General features: G+C 42.4%; 1 protein-coding gene across 5 annotated transcripts in view; it reads left to right on the top strand.

Annotated features, from left to right (window-relative positions):
- The window catches only part of LOC147665170 (uncharacterized), a 76,533-nt gene that overhangs the window by 22,963 nt on the left and 25,645 nt on the right, over positions 1–27,925 (top strand). For 3 of the 5 annotated variants that reach the window (XM_086949707.1, XM_086949705.1, XM_086949703.1), the window contains exons 2-5: positions 7,693–7,737; positions 14,306–14,377; positions 21,314–21,414; positions 25,900–26,049. In XM_086949707.1, coding sequence (XP_086805833.1) covers positions 14,306–14,377; positions 21,314–21,414; positions 25,900–26,049 — 323 coding nt within the window. In that variant the 5' untranslated portion in view covers positions 7,693–7,737. The remainder of the gene's footprint in view (positions 1–7,692; positions 7,738–14,305; positions 14,378–21,313; positions 21,415–25,899; positions 26,050–27,925) is intronic. The other 2 variants (XM_086949706.1, XM_086949704.1) reach the window with 1 other exon arrangement.

Here is a 27,925-nt window from a genome sequence, read left to right on the forward strand (position 1 = left end):
TGGTCGCGAGCGGATTGTAGAAGATGGAACTTCCTGCGCTGCAACGAGAAAATGTGATTTACGTTCGCAGAAACAGACTAAATAGAATTCTTCATAGCAAAAGTTTCTTGATGCAATGTGCCGTTACATTTTTGATTGTTTTAGCAACATTGGTGGGTGGAATTGTCTTTAGCATAAATTTGATTTTTGTGCCAGTATCTACAGTACCTCCCCTTGATCCTGCTATTTCTACTGTTTCTTCTATACACTCTTTTCACTCGTTTCCGGAACATGAGCAAGCTCGACGCTCAGAATTCATTAATAATACTTTTGTACAGCTCTTGCACCAACACCAACTGGTAGTTAACACGACAGACTGTTGGGTATGTGGCTTGATACCCCACACTATGGATAAAGGTATTCCCTATCTGGTTTTGCCTTTCAGCTACAATGGATCATTTCAGGCCCTTCAAACCATCTTTGCTTATGCTCTTGAGACCTATCCTCCACGTCCACCACGTTCCACTAAATATAACTCTGCCAACAAAGCTTTAGTCCAGGGAATTATTGACATGGTCAAAGACGTCAATAATACTCCATCATACCCTAGAGACGAATTGCGAGTATATTTAAGTTGGAATACTTCAGAGTATCGCCTTAGTTTAGGAGAAAGCAAGCGTAAAAGCTCAACTCCAATCTGGGTCGTACCTCACCGAGGTCAGGTCTGTTTGCAAGGTAATGGGAGAAATCCGAGAGCTCAGCTAGGGAGGAGTGAGTGCGTAGAGACTTATGTGTTTCCGGCTAACTCTTCCCCTGCCTTTCTTACTGCTAGGGGTACCTATTTCATTTGTCGAGACAGAGCTTATACATGGTTGCCTGCCGACTTCTCAGGATCATGTTATATTGCTCGATTATTGCCTCCGACATACACTGCTTCACCTGATTACCACAGAACAAGAGTAGCGAGAGGTGTCTTCAGCAAGGAAGATACAGCTGGTCAGGAAGCTGGAGACTTCTTCAAAGGCTTCCTTCCGTTCTGGGGGCCTATGGCCAATAGTAGAAACATACGTCAGCTAACACGGGTAGTTGAATCTACTATTACCGAAACTGCTGGTGCCCTTAGCAATCTGACAGCTGAGCTTCAGGCGGATAGGCTCATGACATTGCAGAACCGTATGGTTCTAGATGTTATACTTGCAGATCGAGGTGGGGTATGCAGAATGATCCAATCGAGCTGCTGTGTCTTTATTCCTAATAATGCTCCAACAGTTTACGAGGCGATCTCTAAGTTGCACAAGATTTCGGACTCCATACATGTAGATGAGGGAAACTGGTCCTTTATGGAGTGGGTTTGGACTCTGATCTCAGCGTGGGGATGGAAGGTTCTAATGGTCATTGGTGTCATCTTAATATTACTATTCTCATGTTGTCTGATTATCCAGTGTGGTCCTGCTCTGTGTAGTCTTTGTGCTACAACCTGTTTTAGGAAACCACCTGCATTTGGAGAAAAGACACGAGAAAGGATGATGATACAACAGCATGTCACTGACCTGATGAGCATAGAACTAGATTCAGACATAGATTGAGTAATTGCCTATGTAAGGGCAAAAGGAGGGTCTGAGGTTCCGTGACGGTTCCGTGACGACTTGAACCCGTGTTTTCAAGTTTGTCGGAAATACATAAAATTAGTATCAGCGAACCGCAAATGATCCATTTAGTATATCCTAGTGTTTTCGCTACGCTACGAGCAAGAGCACTCCTTCCACTGACACATTTCTGATATACACACGGCATCCATCTTAGATCATGGCCGCCATTTTGTGGTTCCTTGCCCTCACATATGCAATAGCCTCTGATCATTTCATTCACTTCACTTTGATTAAGGACACGTAGCCTTAGCCGGAGATTCACCTCTTACATGACACGTGCACCTTAAACCAGATCACGCTGAAGCTGCATGACTCGACAAAGGCTGCCTCCTCTGCCCGAGGCCAGCCCACCTGAACTGGTTTTCCTGTCCATTGTACCTGATCATGATTAGGCGGCCGAAGCCGGTAGCCTTGCCCATTTACAACCCACAAACATCTCTTATCCCGTTTTCTATCTTCTGCACCTGGCTCTGCTCCTTTTCCTTCTGGGCCTTTATTAGGGGGAGGTAACGAACTTTACGATGAGGCGGTCCGGGTCTTGAATGCAATATTGACAAGGGATTGTGATGGACTGGTGGGAACCCCTCTTCGTGATGTTTGGTATCAGATATTATCGACAGTTCCTGTGTAACGCCAAATATTTATTGTTTAGAGACACAAAGGTTTGGGAATGTACCGACATGTGAAATATTTGCCTAGAGCACAATTTTTGGTATATAAGGAGCAACCCACTTTGTACAAATCGAACAGTCTCCTAGATTCTGCCCGTGTGTAGATTCTGTGACTTCTGTGTCCCTGCAGTAATAAACCTTTGGTCTTTGACGCCACCATCGAGAAGCCCGTGTTTCTGTTCATTTGTGCACCAAGGCAGGTGGGACTCCGGGGTCTTTGGGTGTTGTACCCTGACACCTCTGGACGGAACCAAAAAAGTCCAGAACTCCACTAGAAACATCACCCTTGGGATCCGCGTCGAGTTCTGGTTCATCTCAAGACACCTCGGGAGAAGAACAAGAGGAAAAACTCCCTGAAACCCCCATCAGTGTCACTGTTGAAAATAAAAATCTTCGTTTTCGAAAATACATACAGACTCCTCGCCTGTTTATCAAACCGCCCTCCCACATGGTGTTATTGGCCGATAGGACCCTAACTCCACAGCTAATTGTTCTTTTTCAGAAATACTAAAATTTTAGCAACCGACCTCGAAGGCGGGGGAGTAGTGCCATCCTATATTTTATTAAATGGTGCAGTCAAATGATTTTTAAGTTGGAGGCGAATATTCTATAAAATTCGGAGACGATAGAGTCCATTCCTGTCGCTCTACCAGAGGGTAAGCTGGAAAGAGCTAAAAGAGTCTCCTCCCATAATAATTCTCCTTCTAGAGACTCCCCCTCTATGATGGACAAGTTATTTGCGAGCACCGTTTGAAGAAATTCCTCAATATATGGTGAACTTCTCCTAATATCTTGAGTATATAGGGCTTGATTATAAGTTTGAAAAGCGCTTCTTATTTTATTTGAATCTGCGACTAACCTGAGATTAGGATCACAAATTTCTTGTATCTCTCTACTCAAGCCTTTCTGCCTAGCTCTGACCGCCAGATGATGCACGGCTTGCTCACTGCATTCGTATGTTCTCTTCTTCCAGACTGTATATTTCTCTGCTTCTCTGCTGCTCTATTTGCAAAAATGTCATCTATTGCGGCCCTGGCTGTTAAGACCCCAACCTGGGCTTCTTTCAAATCCACTCCTTGCTGCAACACTCTCATCAGATTTTCTTCTGCGACAACTAAGCCATCTTGTTTGGTCTACACGTATTGCCTCTCTGTTTTTGTCCGGTTCAGTGAAAATCTAAGTGTCTCACCCTGGAAAAACAGGCCTTGAATGCATCCCAAGCTATATCCGATGTGGCACTGCCAACATTCTCTTTAAAATATGTTGGGATCTTGCTTAAATGTGTTCAGTGGTTTTCGTTAGCGAGCAATCCACGCTCAAAGCTCCATGCATTTCTAGTTTTACCCCAATTCCTTGGATAGCTAATACTAGTGGGATATGATCCAAAAGGAACGGGGGGTATCTGTTGATTTTTACAGGTAGCGAGGAGCCAATTTGAGACAAAGAAATAATCCAGACGGGCATGTGTAGAATGTGGAGCAGACAAATATGTATGTATGTGGCCATAGTTCGTCGTCTGTGAGATAGATATCATCAACATACCAATATGCTTCTGGTTCAATGCTATCTAATAAAGAGACCACACGTGCAGCGAATACTCCCATGTAGCCCATTGGCAAACGCTGGTATTTTTTCTGTATTCCACCAGTTGTGAATGCGGTCCATTGGCTGCATTCAGGGGACAGATTATGGCTGTAAAAACCATTTGAAATATCAAGTGTCGTTTTGTATTTTTTACGAACTATGCTGTCCACCAAGGCAGAACTATGGGTATTCTGTACCGCAAAGGTCCCGCAATCGGAGTTTAAATGTCGGTAATCAAAAACTATGCGGTACGACCCATCCGGTTTGGATACAGTAAAGAGCGGATTATTTATTGGCGATATACACTTCTCAATCACTCCTTGATATTCCAACTGAGTGAGAATGCCGGCGACAGGACCTTTAGCTTACCGTCTAATAGGATATTGGGGTTGCGGTTGAGGCATCGACCATAATGGAATATGTGGGTGTGAATCTTTATCCCAGCCAACCTGATTGCGGTACTCAGCAGGAGCAAGGGCCAAAGGCCGCTTAGCTGCAAAGGCGTCTGCATGCTCTTTGGGAACGGAACGTGAAAAACTGTTAAGTATCATGTCCTAGCCGCGGCCAGAACAAAAGGTGGGGGCCAGTCCGCCTCCGCTAGCAAAATGTCATAGGAAGCGGTCAGATTCTCCCAAAAGATCCCAATGATTACACGCTCAATGTCACCCTCTATATGAAAAACTTTCGTACAGCCGACCCAGGGGGCTGCCAGTGTGTCGACTATCTCCACAGTATTGAATGTGTCAGTTGCTGTCAACTCCAGACAAGGACTCAGTGCCTCCAGCACTATTGTAACTTCCGATGCGCTATCGAGCAGGGTTACCCCCAAAGTCCAATCCAGTAGTCCTGTTCTCACTGTCTTAGGCATATCTCGCTGTTAAAGCTGCAACTTTTTTCTTCTCAAAAGGGGCTCGGATACGTGGTTGTATTTCCTGTTTCCTTTTGGAGTCAAATTGATGAGGTTGTTCACGTCCCCTTGGGACCTGTTGACTCTTGCCACGATCCTGGCAATCCCCACCACCAGCTTGTGAGCTGGATGTGTCCTGTGAAGAACGAGGAGAACGCTGATCAGGGATTTGAAATCTATCAAAAGTCTTAATTTTCGTGCGGTCGCGCAAGTCATAAGTACGCTCAGAAGATTCATGTGTCGGGTATCTAGTACGCGAGCCGTGTTTCTGTTGTTGTTGCCCCTTTTTCTTATTTCTCCAGTTCTTTTTAGAAAAGACAAGGCGTCCATCTGTATCAGATGGCAGATGGAACCTTACGCTTAGTCTGTGTTTGCACTTGATTAAAAGGTTTGTTACCCAAACGATTGTGGCCAATAGTTTTATAAGCCTGTGCAATAATTCTTGGTAATTCACGTGGTTTGTCCATTAAGGGACAGCCGCCAAGTTGTTAGCGACTTGGAAGCTTACTGCATCACCCTTGACACTGGCAAGAATCAAATTAGCGACCACGTCGAACACTCCCACCAGACGCATCCCCAATTCCACAGCCGCTTCAGCGCCGTGTTCATCTTGAACACGCTTTATCATTGAGGGGAGGACAGTCATGGCAAGCCAATAAGGTAGTTCCTTATCTTGTCCCATCCTTATTTGTCGGACGCTTGCCCATTACTGAATTAACCATAACGGGACTGATAGCCACACCACCAGTCCCAGCAGGGTGTGCAACAACGCTAGGTGGTGCTACCTGAAAAGCACGGGAAACTAACTGTATTACAACTCTATGAACACGAATTAAGGTAGTATGCAACACCTGCAACTCATCGAGATTAGCGTTTGTTAACCCACGCGAATGCAGTGCATACCAAGGTAACACCGGCCATGAGGGTCCGTCAATTGATAAAAGACCTAAACGGACAGGTGTAAATGTGTGAGGAAGGGTGCAATACACGAGCCAATACTAGCAGCAGAATGCATGAACACAATATTGTCAGCATTGTTACAATTCCATAGAACACAAACGGCGATGTCATGTTAAAGAAAACAATGGAATAGGACGAAACGACCTAACCACCCTCCCCGTGACAAGAGATAGTTTATTATAAAACAGAAGACCTCTGGACTTTTCAGCAGACCCCATACCGCAAGGCCTAGATGCAATGTTCACATCGCAGGACAAACATGGGTCGTCTCTCTGGAAAGGTGCCTCTCCGTGTGTGTGAAACAGGTTGTGGTTGCAATATTAAAGTACACGATTTCCAGAGATGCAGCTGTGTGTAGCCTGTTATGTCTAGGTGCGAGGGACAGATCAGAACCGAATAACTAGGGGCATTGTTGTTTAACCTTGAACATTGTGTGCAGACAAAACCTCGGAGCACAGCAAAGAACCTGCAAGTCAGACAGTTCTCATGTGTAAAGGGGCACAAATAAAGTCTTGCGAAATAGATGCTTGCAGGCTCATGGCAGCGAAGCTCATGCTAAGTTAGGAATTGTCGACAATGGACCTATAAGTCTTAATACATTCTTTAGTGCTAAGTATTTTTTAATAGGCTGGGTGCTGTAACGAAATGCTGTGAGCTTAGCTTGCACTACTGACAATGATTCCAGTATAAACATGTGCACACATGTTTTCAAAGTTTAACAATTTGAGGCTATCTATAATGCTCCTAGAATGTTTTCTGGTTAGATGCAAATACTCTCTTAAGCCTGACAGCAATATTGAGGTTTCTTTGCATTCAAAATAAAATGTAAACAAGACCTGGCAATGAGAAGAAAAGCATTTAGCTAATCTGCAATTTTAGGTACAATTTCTTTGAGGCATCATTTAGTAAAATATGTTAGAAACACGCTAGTATTTCAAAAAAATATTAATAATAGAAAATCTGTTTAAAATCAGCATCAGCAAGATTTTGGTGAATATAAACAATGTTACCAAAGCAACAGGTCTTGAGCTAATTGACACCCTTAATGTGTGTTTTTTTTCAATATAGATTTTGGAAAACTTGATTGTTGTGGGGTGCACCAGTGCACCCCTCAAAAAGTTGACTAAAAGCTAAACTGTTTTTTGTCTAAAAAAAACACAGGTTACCATAGTAGGGCGTGGCACAACTTTCATGAATTTATAGAAGTAGGCATGGAAACTGTACTTGTACAAAAAGGTTGTGAACTGCGTTTAGCATGAGCAAATATACATGTGTATGTTTGCTCATGCAAAAATCTACTGAGTGTTTGAAAGTTCACTTTACCAGGGTGGAGAAAAGGGATTGTAGGTAAACATTTTACTTCTGCCCTTATCGGGAGTAAATTTCCAACCAAAGAACAAGTGGATTTTTTTACAGGACAAGTAGATTTAAGAAGCATTCCATCCCATGAACAAGCATATATTTTATAAAATTACACACCCCTTTTGCAATATTGCTGACTGTACTAACTTGTAGAAGCTTACCCTACCCTAACCACTTTACGTAAAGTGCACAATATATATATTACACTGAGGTATGTTTGTGTGTTAAGTCTTCAACTGCATTTTTATGGCTTTAGACATACAAATATATTTGTATATAAAAAAGTACTGACTTGTTGTAATAAAGCATCTGTTCTGGAAGGTAATATTTTAAATTAGTATGTCACCATGGTAAATGTATCCTTAGCAATATATTGCACTACTTCATATCCAAGTTTTTTTTTCTCCAGCAGTTGCCTGATTAATTAATGTCACTGATTGGAAATTTAAAATAGATGAATTCTTCAAAGCTAGCAGTCTTACATTCTACACACACAATTTACTGATCCCTTTCAGAATGCACTACCAGAATTCCAGATTCAGTGGGTGATGTTTTTTTCCGCACTTTTCTGTATCCACAGGAAACGATTGTCAATAGCAACTCGTTGTTTATCCGAAGCCCTGGGGTAAGAGGAATTATATAAGTAAAGAAACAGCGTTGTTGGCTATTGCCACTTTGAAGTATCACGATTCTGTGCACTGATGTCTAATCTATATCTTCTGGGTCATAGTGGATATCTAGAGACAAGATTACTATCTTTATTACCATACCTATATATATATATATATATATATATATATATATATATATATATATATATGGGCAAACACATCCAACTACCACAGAAACTCCATGGAAAGTAGGCACGGACACAAAGTAGCTTAGGATTCGGCATTTATTTCATAATGCAGGACGCCCTCAATCACGAGCACAGAGAGAGACGCGTTTCAGCCTTCAGGAGGCCTTTGTCAATCTAGTTTGGCACTACATAGCTCTTAAGTTAAATAGCCTATCCCACTAGCCTATTTAGTAAACATGAAAGACATACTATAGCGTATGGATTCCTATTGCAGTTTAAATACAGCATGCTTACACTTCCTAAAGCTCTTCGTAAACATAAATGTAGGTAAAACGCAAAATACTCATTTAAAGTGCACAATGCATTTTCCAAAATTGCAAAGTTACCTCGAAAAGCAGGCAAAATGTATGATGAAGCATGCACAGTAATTAAAACACTGCTCAGTGGGATACGTGGAGGCACTTCAACTGATTAGCCAAACTAACATTCAGTGTTGCCAATATATAATAAAATTATTACAAAATGATTTAAAAACTGCTGCCGCACATACTCGTAATATTCCTTAGTGACTTTCCATTGTCTCGATAGCTCGTTTGAGCTCTTATCTATCCTACCACACCACGACATTTGACCTTGTCCAGGAAGGATAACTAATGTCTGCCATGTCATTATTAATAGCTATCGCTGCCTGAAATCCCAGGACCAGTAAATGATTCCAGCGCATTGAATAGCAATTTAACACTGTTACACAAATGTCATATCAGCATTAACACGGGCACACGCTAGATCACTGCCATATCATTGTCAGCAGATACTACTGCGTGAAGTCCAGGGACTGGTAAACGATCTTCGCGCATGAGGTAACATCTTTCCATCATTGAAGAAATGACGCCTCAAAGTTAATTCGAGTACACACTGGAAATGCCTTCGAAACTGCGAATCCCACAATGCAGCATGATAGTCTGTTTGATATAGGCAATATAAGTCTCCTGATGTTGGTACACAGTACGAGTCAAAGAGGCGGTTCACACCCGGGAAAGGACAGGTAATGTCTAAAGGGCCAAAAACGGCAAGCATGAAATGTCTTAATGGCACAACCTCGTGATTGAGGGGGACCCATCCACAAAAATAGATAACGCCATCACCACCTCACCGCATCGGCGTTGTAGCGTCTGCAGTGCCCAGTCACCAGTATGCGCTTGTATTGCAGGCAAGGCTTTTCTTGTCGGTGAGGTACAGCTCCATGCTGGCAGTCGTGAAAACCGCCCCGCTCTGAAACCCACATCTCCTCGGCAGTCATCCCCGTTCCTTATCCAAGTCGCACAGCTGGGGGCTCCTTGCTTGCTACACCAAATAGGATACCTCTAGATATGTTTATGCCCAGACCAGGGGTCTCCAAACATTTCTGTAATAAGAGCTACTTATGTTCAATGAAAATCATCCAAAGAGACTACAATTAGTGTGGTAACAGTGATCACATCAGACAAGACCACATTTTTTATCACTTACATATCCCCTTTAAATGTATTTAGCAAATCTACAATCCATGCTTTTCAATTCTAGTGTAGCAATATAAACTCAACCTAGCAAAAGCTTCTTAATTAGCAGGCTGGGCTGTTTTTTTTCATGAGTTCTGCTTGCAAGGTCCTCACTGCAGCAACAATGTAGTTTGATTGCCTGGCAAGGACGCTTTATATCACGAGGATCTTGTACTCAATAACTTCAAAATGGCCACCATCATTTTCAAACCTTGTGTGTTTTGTGGCATCATGGGAAATGTATTTTTCTATATTATACTCCGGTCCTTTTGAAGATGCCAAGCCTTTCTCCAAGCTGCATCAATGCTCTGCGTGCACCACCAGACTTTCCTGCTTTTAAATGAGTGCAGGACCTGCAGATTCAGAGTACTGTACTTGTACAGCTGCCATACACAGAAAGGTACATGCAAGCCAAAGATCAAAACCTTACTCTCCCAGTTGTTGTAGGTGGGAACTTTAATTCAGTTATAGACCAAATACTGGAAAGATTGCCAAAATGTACCTTTTAATAGCCTAAACCCACGAAGATCCTGCATCATCTGATTCACACAATTTGGTGTTTAAGTTATCCTTTTCCAAAGATATTACTTTTTATCTAATGTTCACAAAACACATTCTACTCTTGACTCCTTTCTGACTTCTACTTTTTACATTCTGTTTACCTTATTATTCCGTTTTATGTAACTTCTGACCATGCTATGATTTTGTTGAATTTAAAAATGTCAGACATTGCATTTCTAAGTTCCATGTGGCACATGATCTCTGATGTTGCTTTGAATGGAGAGAGCAAATGTACAGCATAAAGCAATTCTAAATTATTTCTTGAACAATGATCCCAGTAACACCTCATGCGGTTTAAATTTAGGTGTCATAATGATACAAAAGTAATGCTATTTCCATACTTGCTGACAATACCCACACAACTTCTTAGTAAAATTCAAGAATTTACAAAAGAAATAATCTACTGAAAGAATGTTGAACTCTGCTAAAGATCAGATTTATAATATAGTTCCATTTTAAGTCAAATAAAAACAGGTGGTTTGCTTGCTTACAACAATGATAAATACTTCCTAGGTTAAACAAAGAAGTCTGCGTACTGAGCGACTATCTACAAATTAATCATTAAAAAGTAAATTCCTTTTATTACGAAACAAGGATATGTCTAAGAAATGTCAGGCTTTGTGAGATATATAACCAAAGGTTAAAATAACCCTATAATTGAATCTCAAATTACAGCACTGGTAACATTATCCAAAGAGTGTGTTGGTTTGTTTTATAGTTTACTTAATGGCAAATAAATACCATATTACTTTTCTACCTAATTTTGTACAGCCTGTGTCTAGCTAATGGGTGTCAGTGTTTACAAAATGCATATGCGCCTAACACATTATAGTTGTGTACAGGTATTGCACTTGTTATACATTTTTCTATTAAAGAGTAACTCTGTGCAGTTGACAGCAAGTTCAACAAAAAGGTTTTTGGAACTGCAGAAAAACTTTCCAACAGAGCAAAGATTCTACATATAATATCCTAAGTATTGCAAGTGTCCTTGAGTTATTAGAGAGAATTGTCTAGTCACAGCAATTTCTGCATAACAAAGAAGACTGTGGGCATCACGCATTAGAGGTATATACATGCGCTTGTTTTGCTTCACAAGATGGACTATCTGTAAAGTTTTCACCACAGTATGAAGGCTACAGGTAGTATAATCTTTAGCACCTTGAGACCTTGGTTATTTTACGTGAATAGTCTCCCTTCGGACAAGTTTTGCATAGAGTGTACTCTGTTCTTAGATACTTTTTAATACTCTGTGGTATATTTCTGATAGGAGTTTCACAAAACTGTCTATGTAGTGTAAACACTGTTTACAGTGATGTTAATGTTAATTGGGATTTCTAAAGCGCATTATTACCGACAGATCTCTAAGCACTGAGAGAGCCCAACCTTGGCTCATCTACTGGAGTGTGCCGCGAAATCTTGGCTTAGGTTATGCGCCAGGCTTTGACAAAAAGGAGTGTTTTTTTTAGTTTCTTCCTGAATTGGAGGAGGACGGGTTCTTTTCAAAGACTTGTCGGTAGCTTGTTCCATAGTTGAGAAATCATTGTGGAACAGGCTCTGCCCCCATTGGACGAAGTATTAAAACGGGGGAAAGCTAGCAGGCCGGCCCCCATTGGACGAAGTATTAAAATGGGGGAAAGCTAGCAGGCCGGCCTCCGAGGAGCGGAGAGACCGCCCTTCACATAGTTTACCAGTCGTTCCCTAATGTAAGTTGGGGCTTGTCCGTGGATAGCTTTGTGGGCTACGCATAGCCCTTGAACTTAGTTTTCTGCCTGACCGGAAGCTAGTGCAGCTGCTGCAGTAGGGGCGTGGCGTGCGCCCGCCTTGGGAGCCTTAAAATCAATTTGGCAGCATCACTCATGATTACTTGGGGTTTCATTAGCAGCTTCTCCGGGAGGCCAATAAACAGGGAGTTACCATAGTCTAATCATGACAAGATCATTGCCGACACTGCCATTCGCAGTGCTGTGAATAGGAGGGGGGGGTATTCGTAACTGTCTTAGCAGGCCCACACAAGTTCCCACCACAGAGGATACCTGGTGGGACATGGAGAGCTTGGCATCAATTTTTGTGCCTAGGTTCTTTACGACTTGGGCTGGCTTAGGGATAGTGTCAAGCTCTTGTGGCCAGAAGAGGTCGCACCAAGAGTTGATATCCGTGCAGATGGCCAGTACCTCGGTTTTATCAGGGTTGATTTTGAGGGAGTTGGCGTCATCCAGTTGACAGTGTACTTTGGAATGTTCTGCATCTGTGCGTCGGCCGGGGGAGAGTTGTCAATCTGGATGATGATTTGGGTATCGTCCGAATAATTGAAAATTTTGGCACTCCATGCGAGTCAGTGTGGCCACCAGAGGCTGAAGATAGGCATTGAAAATCACATCAAGTATATCACATAAGTGTCAGATCAAATCGATGTGATCAATACACCTTGTAGGATATATTGTTTGCTCCTCACCCACAGGTACCACTCACCTAGTGTGGGTGGGCGGGCACAACGCTTTTCTAAGCGGAACGCTTGTACATATGTTTAGGGATTTGTTATGTCAAAATTGCCTGCCAAATCCTACTGTCTTTTTAATCAGTTGATCCTTTGCAATGTTTAAAAACAATATGATGTTCAGGGGTTCTAGTGGCCCCATCCATCTGTTACTAGCATGTTTCAGCCATTTAAATGCCCACATGGGTCAATCGGCTTTCTTCAGGACCGTAAACCTTGTGATAATCCTTTATATTATGTTGCGTGTTGCAGCTGATATTCCAATGTTTTATACATTCATGTGGTAGAAAACATGCCCTCCGAGTATACAGGCCAATTGTTTGGACTCTTTCCTTTGTTATGGTCTGAACTATAAATGGAGAAAAAAATGGATATCATTGAAAAATTCTCATATGCATTTTCCATGTTTATATGCATTATCTCCTGTGCTATTGTGATAATCTTCATTCACTAGTGTGTTGACATCCCTTAATCTCTATTATGTACATAAAAGTTAAAAAGGCACGGTAGACAGACTGTGAAATACATCACACCCTGATACTGTATACATGCAGTGCTACGATTGTTCTGCACCTACATAGCCTACCTTCTAGTTAGGCTTCATAAGGTTAACTGGTGGAACCGTCCTTGCAGTCACACTATCAGACAAAAGAAAGAAACATTGGTTAAAGTTTTGTTCTGTGTACAACGTTCATTTGCTATGATTGGAGTGTAGCTCCTTGTCTACTTACTGCATCAAAGGACTAAGTCCCCGTCCTGACTTATTTTGCTTCCCGTCACCCTGAATGTTAGAGCCACGCTCCTAGAGTCGCTTATTTGAATGAGAGGCATTTCCTGTCACGTGAGCCGACTGTGCCATCTGACTCGTCTAACGTGATCTTATGCCAGAATAGGCTCCCCACAATCTTTCATTATTATTCTGTTTTGTTTGTATTGAGCAGCAATTAAAAGGGAGAACCATAGAGGAGATTATATATATATATATATATATATATATATATATATATATATATATATATATATATATATATATATATATATATAATCTCCCCCATAGGGACCCCATCTACCTATGGCCTTCAGTTTTTTAAAGGGGAGAGGGGCCTTTTGGGTCATCTCCTCCAGCCTTATTTGGTCCTGGGGACCCATCCACTAAGGGCACCTACCATGCAGGTGTTGGAGGGCCACGGTTAGCCCCAGAATCCCTGCAGCGCCAGCTGGCTTCCCGCATGCTACAGGAGTGGACACTGCTTCCGCCCAAAAGGAGCTGTTATGTATGCTGCTCCGTCGGGGCAGGAGTAACATCTTGATCTGTTTGTGCAGGGAAACGGATCAAAAGTCTGCTTCCAGCTGGTCGGAGCATGTTTAAAGCTCCTGCCAGGTGATAAAAAGACTTTGTGTTTGCTCATGTGTGGCGGAAGTTTCAAAAATGCCCCCGCCAGGCGGGCGCAAACCCAAGTTTCTCTGCTTGTGCCGGTTCGGGAGTATTTGGTGGATTTCGCTCCCAAGGGGAGAATTCTCTGAAATTTCTACATCTGTTTTAAAAACTTCATTTTTTTCAGTTTTTTAACAGTTACAAAAGGGAGAATCTATCTTGGTGGTCCTCTTGAGGTCAATTTATGAACAATGCTTTATGATGTCTGTGTTATTATTTTATACCTTCTGTTCTATTTCTCCTCCTTTGCCCCGTCATTAAGGATATCATGTTTTTTTCTGGATTATACATTGATTAGGTGTTTCCATTTTTATGTATCTCATATTGTTACTTGAAAATATAACGAACATATTTTAAACCGGACAGATGGAGAAGTTGGAGTTGTTCGTAAGCGAGGGCGGTGATGCCTTATTATCTGAGAGCACTTTGGATCTTGAGGTACATGTCTTGCACCCTTATCTCTATTGTATATGACTGGTTGTCTGATTTTACTGTTTACCAAAATACATTGTTTTCTGTGTTTGAGTGCACAAAAGCAAGCTACTATTTTACTTTGTGGTGAGAAATATGTCTATTACCCGAACTGGTAATCTTTATTTGTAGATGGAACCCCAAGCTACATGCGAGATTTTTTCTTGACATACTAGTTAGAATAATTAAAACCTATATTATATTGCCTCAGTGTCTGTTTTTCTTATGCAGCAAATTATGTTTTCACGGTGCACGTTTTGATGTCCTGCTTTGAATATATGTTTGAATCCTTGGCACAGGACCTCGGGTGCTTAAGTTCGAGTACTTCTGGAAAGTTAGTAAACTCGAGATCCCAAAGCAGCCCTATGTTTTATGACTTAGTAGGTCTGCAATTTTGAAAGTATGTGTGTGTATACATCTCAGTCCACTAGGATATTGTGGCAAGGAATTTAACATTTTGTTACATAAAAAAATATATTTTGTGGCACATAACTGCATTTATTGCAGAACTTTTGCACCATATTTAGTGATTAGAATAAATCTATTTTTCGTGTTCTTCTTTTTCAGATGGTTGAGTGCTTAAACCCCCCCCCCCCCCCCCCCAAAAAAAAAATACCATTTAGGTACTCTGCTACCCATGGCTCCTCCCTCAATGATGATCACCCTGACTGACTGCCAGTGTTAGAAGTAGAGGTGTTGGTATAAAAGTGTGATTCATGGTTTTTAAAAGATGTGCATTCCTGTTGTGTCCATGTTTTTACTAGCTGGCCCTGTGCTTTCCTCCGTTGTTCTTGATAAACATGAAAATCTATTGGTTGTATTCTATCTTTTTAATTGGTGAATGGAGCAGTATCTGTAAAGGACCCCCAACTAAGAGAAACACTTGACAAGGCCCTTAAAGCAATCCCTGAAGTCCCAACAAGTTATGCACCAAGCCATTCTAAATATTGTCAAGTTGTTACTGGTGCTGTTTCAACCATAAACATCCGGAACCTCTTGTTGCCTTGCACTTAACACAGGTAACCCACTCGTCCAACCATAATACACAGGTATCTCCCTTGGCTGATACCCCCTTAGTCACTGCACTAACCCTCCTAATAATGCCTGGGTTCAATATGTATAGGAATGGGCATTAGCAGAAGAATCCCAATTGATAAATGATCAGAAGAGATGACAGAGCAGCAGAATATATAACTGAATTGATGCAGTGGCAGAGTTATAAAGGATTCAGATTGGTAAGAAGTGACATGGTGAATCTCACAGATCAGGCAAGCGAAGGGAAGTTCAGAGAACACAGAAAATGTATGTGCTGGAAATGATGAGAAAAAAGTGAATGTCACGGAAACAGTATTTGAGAGAATAATGGAAGATGAGATGATTAAGTTTGTTATTTATATTTACTCAAAATTAAAACTAAAGATGTAGAAAAAATATATTACACCCTACCCTCTGGTCACACGGTACAACAGTCATTTCAGGCACTTCTAGCCTAATGCTACCAGGAGCTCCACCACTTACTACTCTGCCTCCTGTCCTATCATTTTGTGGTTGTTGCGCTGTGCACTCCTTACAACCAACTGGATTTAGAGAGAGAGCCTGGCTCTTGCTGCCGGTGCAGTGTTGAGCAAAATACCCTATTCCTGACATTGTGGCATTCCATGTAGCCGAAGACCTAGCTCCTCTCACCCGTACTACGTTGGTACCCTGAAACTCACACAGCAGTTAATGAACCTGCCTTCTACATGCAACAGATGTTTCGGTCATTCTAGCATGCATGTTCCTCCTGTACCTTTTATTCTAAACTCATCTGCGGTTCAAGTAGGCCGCTGTAGTTTTCACAAAATGAGTGGAAAATAGAAGCCTAGTATTCTATCCAAACACCTGCACATCTATTCCCTCTCTTTGCATGAACGAGTACTTAGCCCTTTTTGCTCCGTTATCTCACTACATGCCCCATAAACTCTTTGTTTCTAGGAGACTATGAAAGGGGTGCTTGCGAACCAACAGTTGCCACTGGCCGTAGCTGTTTGCATCCAAGCCTCCAGATAGGAGTTGTCATTTAGATACTATATTCACCACCCCTTGAGTACGCTTACAGTGCAAAGACGCGAATGCCACGTGCTGCCCTTGCTCCTGCCTACAGTCAATAGGACTATGGGAAAAACCTCAGGTATGTTGGGTGTTAAACAAAATTCACCAAAAATTGAGGGCACTTTCCATGCATGTTCACTGCAATATGCTCTTGGCTGGAAGGGCAGAGTTTATGTAATGAACGTTAAGGATTAAAGCTTTAAAGATCCAAGCACTCTAAACGCTGGAGCGCCCAGCCTGGGCCTCTAAACAGAATTGGAGACTCACCAGCATTCTTGTGAAAGTTAAAGACTGAGGTCAAGCCTTGGAGCCTCCTTCCTCCTCCATCAGGAACATCAGCAGCAACAGCCTACAGTCTGTGCTGGAGACCCAACCTCATGCCCAATGCCTGCTACATCTAAATTGTTCAATTCACTCATGCCTTCCACTCCCCACCTCCAGTAAAGAGGTAAGACGGGTGAGAGTAGTGCAGAATAGCCGACTCTTCTGTACTGATAAAGCCTAAATCCTTGACTCAGTAAAAGGGTGCAACCCACTGTGGTGGACAACCTCCCTACTGTGCTACCCTCATCTTCAGGGAGCAGTAAGCCCAGTGCCAGCTTCTCTTCAAATGGCCGCTTGCTAGCACCCTAGCAAGCACCCTATCACCACATACTTTCTGTTCCAGGAATACAAATACGAATATCTCTCAAACATGCCTGTGGTGTGCGTCCAAAAAAATGTGTCCATTGGAACACATCATTGAAGTGACTGACGTTGGGTTATCCTAGGTGTCCACGGTTTTGAAGGACGGCCAGGGCATGAATACAAGTGACCCCTTCATTTGGGATGTCTGCACTAGCACCTCTTTGCACATTGGCGATAATGATCAAATCCAGTAAATCCCTAACACATCCGTGTTTGATTTAATCGGACATGATAATTACAGCCTTTGCTATGGACCACTTGTAATCAGGCCCTTTATCCAACCTGTGCAGGGTAAGAGTTGTGCAATCCTTAGGGAAGAAACCTGGTTTTCTTCTATCATTCTCCTTTTATATTTACAATAAGGAGTTAGTACTCTTCAAAAGTGAGTAGTTGAAGGGACATTCCCAATCATTGACTAGGGATAACTGTTACTGCTTCTAGCACCTACCCTCAAACAGCTCAGTAGAGCTTAGGTCTTGAACTGCTTGTCCACTGCTGCCAAGACACAGCTACAAAGTCTAATCCCAGCAACATTATCCAGCAAGGATCGCATCCAGAACAGCTTATGAGACATCTTGGCACTGAAAACTGGCTTTCACTATCGGGAGGACGCACTGACATTAAAGTCTGTAGCATTTCTGTTACCTGCCGTAGGATGAAAGACTGAGTTGGCAGTCTTGGGTTTGAACCTGTCAAGTTTGCATTCAGATACAACAACAGATAGTGTGGAGTGCAGAATGGGGACTACATCACCCACAATTCCTAGCGCTCTAAGAGGAGGAGGAAGGGCTCCAACGTTTTAAAGCACTTGGATCCCTCCGTGGCGAGGGACGCGCATGCCGAGGCAAAGAGCAGGCCCTTCTTAACCCATCATTGACCAGAAGAGGCCAGGCCAGGCCATGCCACCCCTCCTAGCTCTACAGTTTATTTTTTAGGGCTCTCGCTTCTGCTGCTTAGGCATTGTCTAGTGCTAGTGTTCTCCTTCCATATTCTTCTTTGTGTTCTGTGATTGCCCATGGCCACTGGCTAGCATTATTATGATGGGTAAACGCAACATCAGCTAATTTCCCAACCTGCAAACGGGCTCCTCGCTTGATGGGTTTCTTCATCGGGCTGTAGGGGTAATCAATAAAGAAATAGAACTTACGGAACAACGCTTATCTCTAACTACTGATCCACTAGCAGAATCCATTTGCTCAATAGTGGGGGTTTCAGAGTCTGTGGGTCTCGCTACCATTACCTCATCTGAGTCGCTTAGTCCTTCGCCTCCTGTGCCCTTGGAGCCATCGACTAATCAGCTTTGATCCCCAGCAATAGGTCTGCCTGTGAACAGGAAGAGACACCAGCCAAGTGCAAAATCTAAGAATAGTCGCCAACCTACCTCCGCCATGTGGGATTTAGGTAGAGGTTGCGATATCGATACTGAAGGTTTTTTGGGAGGCCAAATTAAAACCTATTTATGACTGGCTGGGAGTAATTGAGGCAGAACTTCATGAATTGAAATCTGTTGCGCTGTCTCTGACTTTGCCCCCAGTTCAGCCTGATGACCCTGGTTTGAGAGGTGCCCCCCCCCCCTTGCCCCAAAACTGTAATGTACATGTAGTAGACAATTCCAGCATGACTATAAACTGGCCAGCTCACAAGGGGGTCTCAAGGCCGTATTGTTCTGCTGCATTTACCCGTGTGAGAGTGGCAGGGGTTGGCCACCCTGGGGATGGAAAGGGAGTTTGGGGTGGGCGGTAGCCCAATCACCCGCAGACGTCATGCTCCCTATAATAAATGTTCCACCTGAGGTTTGTCCTTATGTAAGAGAACTGGCAAATGCCCAGTGCTTGGCTTCAAATAGTGTTGAATCTTTTTTTCCAGCTAAAAAACAAGGTTCTCCTAGATTTATTTCAATGCAAATTCTTATTTTTCCATGGTGTCTGATATCTTGATGGTTCATAGGGTGGGCTGGGTTTTCCTCTTTAAAAAGAGTGCTCCCTTGATTCTCTCTACAATTCATTGCTGTAATTCGGGTTCTGCCCCCCTAAATTGGTTACCAGCAAACCTAATGTTGCTTCTGCTACAGGACCTTCCATTAGGGCACCTGTAGTTGTATCGCAAGTGACTGGAGTCGACTTGGTTGATTCTCCATTTTCTGTTTCAGGCCAGTAGACACAGTCACTCTCCCATCTTTATTGACAATGTTACCAATCGCTACCGCTATCCTTAGTTGAAATAATGCTGGAATAAACTAAAAACTAGGTGATATGAAGTGGGTTCAATTCATTTATGCCTAAGGAGTGTGTTTTTCTCAGAAGACGTGGGCTACTGAAAACACTCATAGAAGTGTATTCAAGAGTTATTGTTCACCCACTTTAAGGTCCCTAGCAGGACGCCCATCGGTTGGTTTACTCTTCTGGTTCAATATTGCTCCATAGTTAAGCTCCCACTTGTGCGACATCTGAGGACTGATTGTTAGTCCATCAAAGGGAATATCCCTTTTGTTAATTAACATCTATAACAGGAGTTATGGTAACCTAAAGGATTCTCAATCTAACCACGTATTAGATGAGATCTTGGCTCCTTATAGTGGGACTCATCATGCAGCTGACTTGAATTTAACCTGTGAACCCAGCGGCATCTTATAGAACTTGTGCGGTGAGGAAGACATAACGTGGGGAATTCCTGAGTTAACATCCCCTTTAAGGAGTAATCTTTCCGGGGCTGCTTTCCAAATGGTGGACTTATTCCTTACCCATAGTCTCAAGCATGTAACAGGCGTTCACCCTCCGATGTGTCTCTCATCCCACTTTCTGAGAGGGACATACACTAGCCAGATCGATTACATCATTCTTGATATTAGTATATTGAGATTCATGCAGGATAGGTTAGTGGTAGACAGGGAAGAGAGTGACCATAACCCCCTGATTTAAACTATGAGGGATCTACTAACGCATGTTACAGAGACATCTACTCAGTATTGTGGGTATGTATTGAAGGTGAGTAACAATCTTGGAAATGTGAAGTGGGAAGTTATTTGTTCTTCTTCCAAGGTGGTTTCAGACGTCGACACCAATGTTGATACCCACATGGCTATGATGGTCGACAGCTGGGGAGACTACACCATCATGGCTGAGTACACTTATTTATTTTCTGGGCTTAAAGACGTTTTTGTTAAAAGCTTCACGCAGGCCCCTAGGAAGGGCAATTTGATTGGGTGTTTCTCACCACAGTGCAGGAGGCAAAGAACAATCTTGGTAAAGCATTAAAAAAGGAGCCAGGTACGAGATTAGGGAGTTGAGAATCCAGTACAGGGCTGCGGTAAGATCAGATAAGGCAAACTGGTAGAATAAAAAATGGGATGACTTGTTAGAAGCTTCAATCAATGAAGACTCAAAGTCGTTTTAGTGGATAGTGAGCCAGGGTGCTGGGAATCTAGCCAAACCTGCAGAGAGATTGATCGAACTACTGCAGCCATCAATCGCTCAGTGTGGAAGTTAGGAGAAGTAGGCTCTATGTGGTATTGTACTGACCTTATTTCCTTACCCAGAAAATGTTAGCAGGAGGCAGTGGCGAAGGCAATCACTTTAAAAATAAAGTTAATTTATCATTTTGGGAATTTAATATCAACCCCAGTAGTTGAGTTCTAAGATTTAAAATAATTTCCAAAAGCTATTTTTTTTCTTACGAGAATCAGTGATGATTGATTTAACATCCATTCACACCACCTTTTCTGCAACAGGCTTCAAGGTTTATTTGGTTTTATTGCAGCCCCTGTCCTGAAAAATGTGGTGATCAGTCTTCACAGTTAATTTCAAGTTCATTTTGCAAAATGTAAAATCGCAAAAAGTGATGGTCTTGCCATGAACCCCATGCTGTGCAGCACCGCAGACAACATGTGCGAAGCAGTATGTATCTTGATGTTGCCTTGCTGACACGAGATGGAGCCGCATCTCTTATACCCCGCTGGCCCATGGGCTGGTACCTGGTTCTGAGCCAAGAATAGATGCAATCTGGTCCGCATAACTGAAACTCGGATTCTGTACTAGTTGACCTGTAGCTGTTGATTGATAGTCATATCCTGCATGATGTGAAAGCATGCCAAGTTCATTTCATGTGAGCCACTGTTTCGATTTTCAGAACTTGGTGGAGGTTTTGTCAGAGAACGTAACTGCAGAAAAGGAGAACCTTGAGGTTGTGAAAGAGGAAGTTCAGAAACTGAAGGCTGATGTAGAAAAGAGGTAAGTCTAGCACTGAGGAGTAAAAATTGGAGCAGTGGGTCAATGTTCCTAATCTTTTAAGGATTCCTATGGAAATCCTTTTCTTGGAAACGGTGAGTAGGATTTCTACAGAAGCTCATGGCCTCTTTATTGTGTTTGTTCACATTCTGTTCCTGGTGGTCCAACAATACTCCAGTGCAGTGGGAGCTCCTGGGCTGAGATTTAGCACAGGAGATTTGAAGATTGGCGAGGGATTGGTGAATGAAGCTTTTAATTAACATATATTTAAAGCAATCACAATCTGGGCTGTGTATTTCCATACAAGTAATCAATATTTAGAGGAACGGTACCTCACTTCTGCTGTTTTCCCTATTTGTTGTTATGAAGCTGTGGTTGTCTGGGAGGAGGTCCATGAGGTAAGGAGCAGAGGCACCAGTGAATCAGGTTTTTGGGAAAGCTTGGAGATGGGTAGGCTTCTCCACAATCAGGTTATCGGTACTGATAGTCCGCTTTCTTTTCAAATCCTCTGTTCAGGAGTAAACCCTCCAAAAGAGTTAGCTGGATAGAAGTGTTGGACTTAAATGCTTGTAGACTTGGTTTCTTGTGTTGTATTAAAGCAAGGTTGAATTGTAGCTGGCATATCCTTTGGTTGGTGGGTTAGATGGTGCCCATTCTTGTTCCTTTTCATAGATATTGGGAATTGAGGGTCTGAATCTAAATTTGGGACGCTAGTAGGGGTGAAGCTACGAAAAGCCCTTTCCAGGCCAATGTGCAGTTTTACCTTTTAACCTGCATTTAGAGTGTATTCAAACACCGCCCTTTGGACTTCAGCTAATGGAAGAGAATCCTAAATTGGTAAACCGTACAGAATGCTATCCAAACTTATTCAGTCATGCACCCTGTTAAATGCATTAAGTATCTACTGGGGTTATCCACTATTGGATTAATCTACATGCTGGCCACAGCCATAGTAGTGACCTCTATGTTTAGTGCATTGCACTTTTGTACTGGTGCGAGGCGTCATGCATGCATGTGCAATACTTTTATTCACCTCCTAGGCAATTCAGAAAGAAGGGCAAGGGGCTGCAGTCTCTCTAAAGAGACTAGAAGGCCATTTGTGGTGTACTGTTTTTTTGTAAACGAGATCAGGCCGAGGTAATCAGTTCAGTAGTGTAGATTGTATAAGTAGGTTTATTCAGTCACAAGTAAGATGGCAAGTATTGCCTCACCTGGAGTAGCATCCTGCTGCTCAGCCCCACTCATTCCAACTGACCAGTCATACAAACCATACACACATGAACATTCTATTACACCACATTCATACAGACGGTAATGACAACTACTGCACACCTTGCAGGACAAAGGAACCCACTCATTCCCACTACTGCAATTTATGGATGACTACCAATCCTAAACATTCATACCAAAAGGACACATTCGATCTGGGTATCCTCCAAACCCAAAGGAAATCTTCGACCTGGGTGTCATCCAAACCCAAAGGAAATCTTCGACCTGGGTGTCATCCAGTCCCTAAGGAAATCTTGGATGTGGGTATTATCCAAACCCAAAGGAAATCTTTGATCTGGGTATCATCCGCACCCAAAGGAAATCTTCGATATGGGTGTCATCCAGTCCCTAAGGAAATCTTGGATGTGGGTATCATCCAAACCCAAAGGAAATCTTTGATCTGGGTGTCATCCAAACCCAAAGGAAATCTTTGATCTGGGTATCATCCGCACCCAAAAGAAACCTTCGATATGGGTATCATCCACACCCAAAGGAAATCTTGGATGTGGGTGTCATCCAAACCCAAAGGAAATCTTCCACCTGGGTGTCATCCAAACCCAAAGGAAATCTTCGACCTGGGTGTCATCCAAACCCTAAGCAAATCTTGGATGTTGGTATCATCCAAACCCAAAGAACATCTTTGATCTGGGTATTGTCCACACCGAAAGGAAATCATTGATGTGGCTATCATACAAACCCAAAGGAAATCTTCGATCTGGCTATCATCCAAACTCAAAGGAAACCTTCGATCTTGGTATCATCCAAACCCAAAGAACATCTTCGATCTGGGTATCATCCAACCACACCAATTCCCATGTACAGGAATTATACAAAGATTATTTTCCAACTCACACGCCACAGACGGCCCTAACATAAGACTTAACACAAACACAATCTCACAAACGGGCAACTACACCGTGCAACACAAGACATCATGCACACCCCATACCGCATAAGATCATGCACCTAACAGAAGTGCAACAGTCACCAAAATACAAACTCACATGCGATACTCCTCCATTAAGCATGGAAACCAATGTATACAACAAAACCTTCAAGACAATATGCATCAGAATCAGCATAGCGTTGTAAAATACTTAGTTTGGTATGTGACAGTAGTTTCTAAAATCTGTCCAAATATAAGGTGAGTGAACTCTCAATAGAGCCCAGTGCCAAAATAGCTCCGGGATGACTTCACCATCGACTTAGAATATAGTATTAATTCTGATCAACGACATGAACTAACCATCCAAAATATTAAAAATTATGTAGCAGGCTTGCGAGCAGCAAATACACCTGCTCCGAGATAAGTAGGTGCGCAGACAAACTCCAGACCAAACTTGCCCGTCTCAAATAGTGCTGTGAACATCAGCGCTTGAGATGTTTCCTTCTTTTGCTGACGATCCCTCAAAACATCCACGTCGTACTCTGCTTCCGAAAAACTTTCACACATTCTGGCTTACCAGCACCTTAGGTCGCATCAGCGTTGCTGAGATACGCGTTTGTCACTACAGCAGGAACGTCTTGCGGCCTTCGTAACCAATGAGCTGCCATTAGAGGAACACATTGACATCACAATCAGGTTGTGCCTACTGTGCTACTTTCAGAATGGCTACATACACCTCACAGCAGCCGCATACTGTCTCAGCAGGATCTTGCAGCCGGATTGTTGCAGTTGAAGAACTCACAAGCGTGTCCTTCAAATTTCAAAGATACACCAATGTCTCTTGCACAAGGGGCTCACAGTAGATGAATTCCTGCATACACATATCAGCACTGCCCAAGTCACTGGCTTCTCTCCTCAGTTGCACTGCCACATAGCCCACGCTGCCAATTACTCACCGCCCACAATAGAAGCGGGTTAGTTCCTGACAACAGTGATTTAATCAGACCGTACACTGGCCCCATTAGTCTTCTTACGCGATCATCTCTTGCCGAAAACATTCACTTGCTGTTGCATTGCCAACCAAGTCACAGCACCTAAAGCCACTCACAGGTCGAGTTTTTTCCAGCTTGCTGTACTATTTATATACAGCAGCTGAATGCAGGCATCTCTGACTTTCAGCCATTAAAGAGAGACGCCCAAAACTTCAATTCTGCAGGTATTCTGTCTTCAAGCCCTCATTTCAAACTCCATTTCTGTAGACTGTCTGCTGTAATAGACAAAGGTGGGGCATCTAGGGCATGCGGAGGCTTCTCTTCAGACCCCAGCTTGTTTCTCTTAGGTTCTTGTGCAGTTTCTTAGCTTTTCGCACATGGTTCTTTTTTTCAATTGTCACCAGTTTTGTAAACAAGACAATGCCCTTGTAGGTAATCAGTCCAATAGTGTAGATTGTATAAGTAGGTTTATTCAGTTACAAGTAAGATGGTAAGTATTGCCTCACCGGGAGCATCCTGCTTCTCAGCCCCACTCATTCCAACTGACCACTCCTTCAAACCATGCACTCATGGACATTCCATTGCATCACACTCACACAGGCTGAGTAGCAGGAACTAAGAGAAAACAGAATACAGCACTGTTCGCATGATAAAAAGGACAATGCCCTGACACCTTCGTTTTTAAATATTAAATTGAGTTAACCTTACTTATTGTTTTATGCTATTTTTTAAGTTACCTTTGATGATATGAAGTCCCATGATGTAGAGGTAACGATGTAGTATGGTGGGAAACCAGTTGCAATAAACAAGGACCCCCTGAGAAGTGAATATATCTCAATTCCTAGGACTAGGTAAAATATTGTGAGAGAAAAACTTCCTAGGCAATTATATCAATACAATCAAAAATTAAAAGTATCAAACAGGGAAAATTAGACAAAGAAATCATGTAGAAAAATATGGTATATTAATTATCAAAATAAAAACATACAATTTAAAAACAACATTGATTATGCATTCGATCATATCGATAGATATTAATGATAAAGACTGCCACCTTCACACATTTGTGTATATTGTATTAAATAGCAATGAAATGAGTAAATTCAAATGAAGAATGCATAATCAATGTTGTTTTTGTATTTTGATAATTAAATATACCATATTTTTGTACATGATTTCTTTGTCTAATTTTCCCTGTTTTATACTTTTAATTTTTGATTGTATTGATATAATTGGCTAGGAAGTTTTTCTCTCACAGTATGGTGGGAAACCATCCATGACCGTCTAGATCAAATGCACAAAGTAAAGCACGAAGCTGACTTGATGTCCTGATCTTTACAGCACCTCTGAAAGAAACCTCTACCTATCGCGAAGCAGTGAGGTTGTGGATCTGGAGTCTGCCTTGGTCGAGGAATCCAGGACCCAGAAGGACATTGAGAAGGTGTCGCAGATGCTAGAACACGCAAACAGTGCGTCCCAGATCACCCACAGGTATGGTCTCTGCTCACTGAAAGAGGCTAGCTGGGATTCGTGGCACTGCGCTCGCTTCACTGGCCCATGCTCTAGATTGTAAGTCTAAATGTAGCTGTATTGTACTGTTCAAGGCCACACAGACCGGTGTCCATATCAAGGTCCTGTTTCTTGGTATTGTGGACTTGAGTTCTGTTTCAATTAGTGTAACAAAGTGCACCATTCAGCCACCACATTGGAATCTTTTCACAAAATTATTTTTGATGTTTATTTAGATTTATTAATAAATCCACAACTTTGCTTTTGTCGCGGTGTTCTGTTCCATTAAATCAGGAGCGTTTTCAGGGCTGTAAGTCATAAAGTAACATACAGTCATATTAAAATAAAACACACAATCTCAGACAAATGTTGTGCTGTATAGATATCCTATTCCTGTACAGATAAACGTCATTAATGGATAAACAATCCCAAATTCTTCTCATTCTGTACATTTATAGGATATATTTCATATGCATATGTTGTGCAACACACATTCAATAGGAGTATAATGAGTAGTTCTTAAACAATTCGTTGATTAAAAGAAAATACCTCCCAGAGTTTTAGATTACATTTCAATAAGCCTCAGTGCAGATTCGAGTTCCACAGCAGGGTATTCAGTCCACATTGAAACGTGAACATAAAGAACAAATCTGTCCAATAGTAAGACCGCTCTCAGCCAGGTGACAGAAAGACGGCACCATTACTCCCAACTTATAATCGGTTTAACTGTTTAAATGGTTTAGAGGGGGTGGATTGACAAATAGATAAGGCCTGTAAGGAAACCGCAGAAGAGGGCGCCCAAGCAGAAACATCAGTGGTGCAAAGACACCTGGCCCTGCAAACCCAATTAGGTAGGGCGGAGGATCCTATGTCTGTAGTTAGTGAACAACTAACACACACTCAGACAACGCCTGTAGCTCCTTTGGGGGAGGTGGAACCGACTCCATGTCGGTTTCTTACCTGGAACGTGGCAGGGACTAGAGCCAAAAGACTAGATCCCACATGGATAGACTTCATAGACAGCAACCACGTAATTGCCCTACAAGAAACATGGGACACCGCACCAACTTTCTGGCTGGATGGGTTTACAAGTTTTACTATTCCAGCAACTCCTAGTAGTGCAGGAAGAGCTAAGGGTGGACTAGTTCTCCTCTTCTCGCTTAAATTGGCAGGGACGTTTAAACAACTAGAGTCAGGCTCCCCAAATATCTTAATGGTAGAATGGACTATCTCACCAGGGCGGGTCTTAGTGGTCTTAAATTTTTATAATTCTTGGGCTAGACAAACAGACACAGCCCATGTGGATCATTTGGAAAATGTTTTTATTGATTATAGTCACAAATCTTGCACTAATTTCGATTTCTTAATTTTAGGTGATTTTAACATCCAAAAATGTGTTTTAAAATGCAATTTAGGCAACCTGGATGGTCAAACAGAAAATGGCAATCTGCACTTTGCTCACACCAAAGCGGGGGAGGCGCTGGAATTTCTCCTTGCTAGCCTTAACATGTCTGAACCCCTTAGTACTGGTAGTGACGAATCCCCGCCCACTTACAAAGGGTCTGAAAGTGGGTCTGTGATAGATTTCATTTTCGTTTCTCAGGGCTTAACCTCTAAGATGGGGTTATACGAGGCAACTGCCTCTCCACATAGTGATCACAACCCAGTCTCTGTACAGGTTCATTGGAGTGACTTATGGAGCAAACACCTGGGTCTTCCCAGGGCTTGCACATCGACGGTGCCCAGTGACCAGGGCAGACGGCTCAAGTGGGGTAAGGTGGTCCAGGAAACCTTTATGGTTTCCCTGTGCCCAAAGATAGAGGAACCCATGCGTATTTGTTTAGACCAAAATGCCTCT

This window comes from Lissotriton vulgaris, unplaced genomic scaffold, assembly GCF_964263255.1.
Source record: "Lissotriton vulgaris unplaced genomic scaffold, aLisVul1.2 SCAFFOLD_4726, whole genome shotgun sequence".
Classification (NCBI taxonomy): Eukaryota; Metazoa; Chordata; class Amphibia; order Caudata; family Salamandridae; genus Lissotriton; species Lissotriton vulgaris.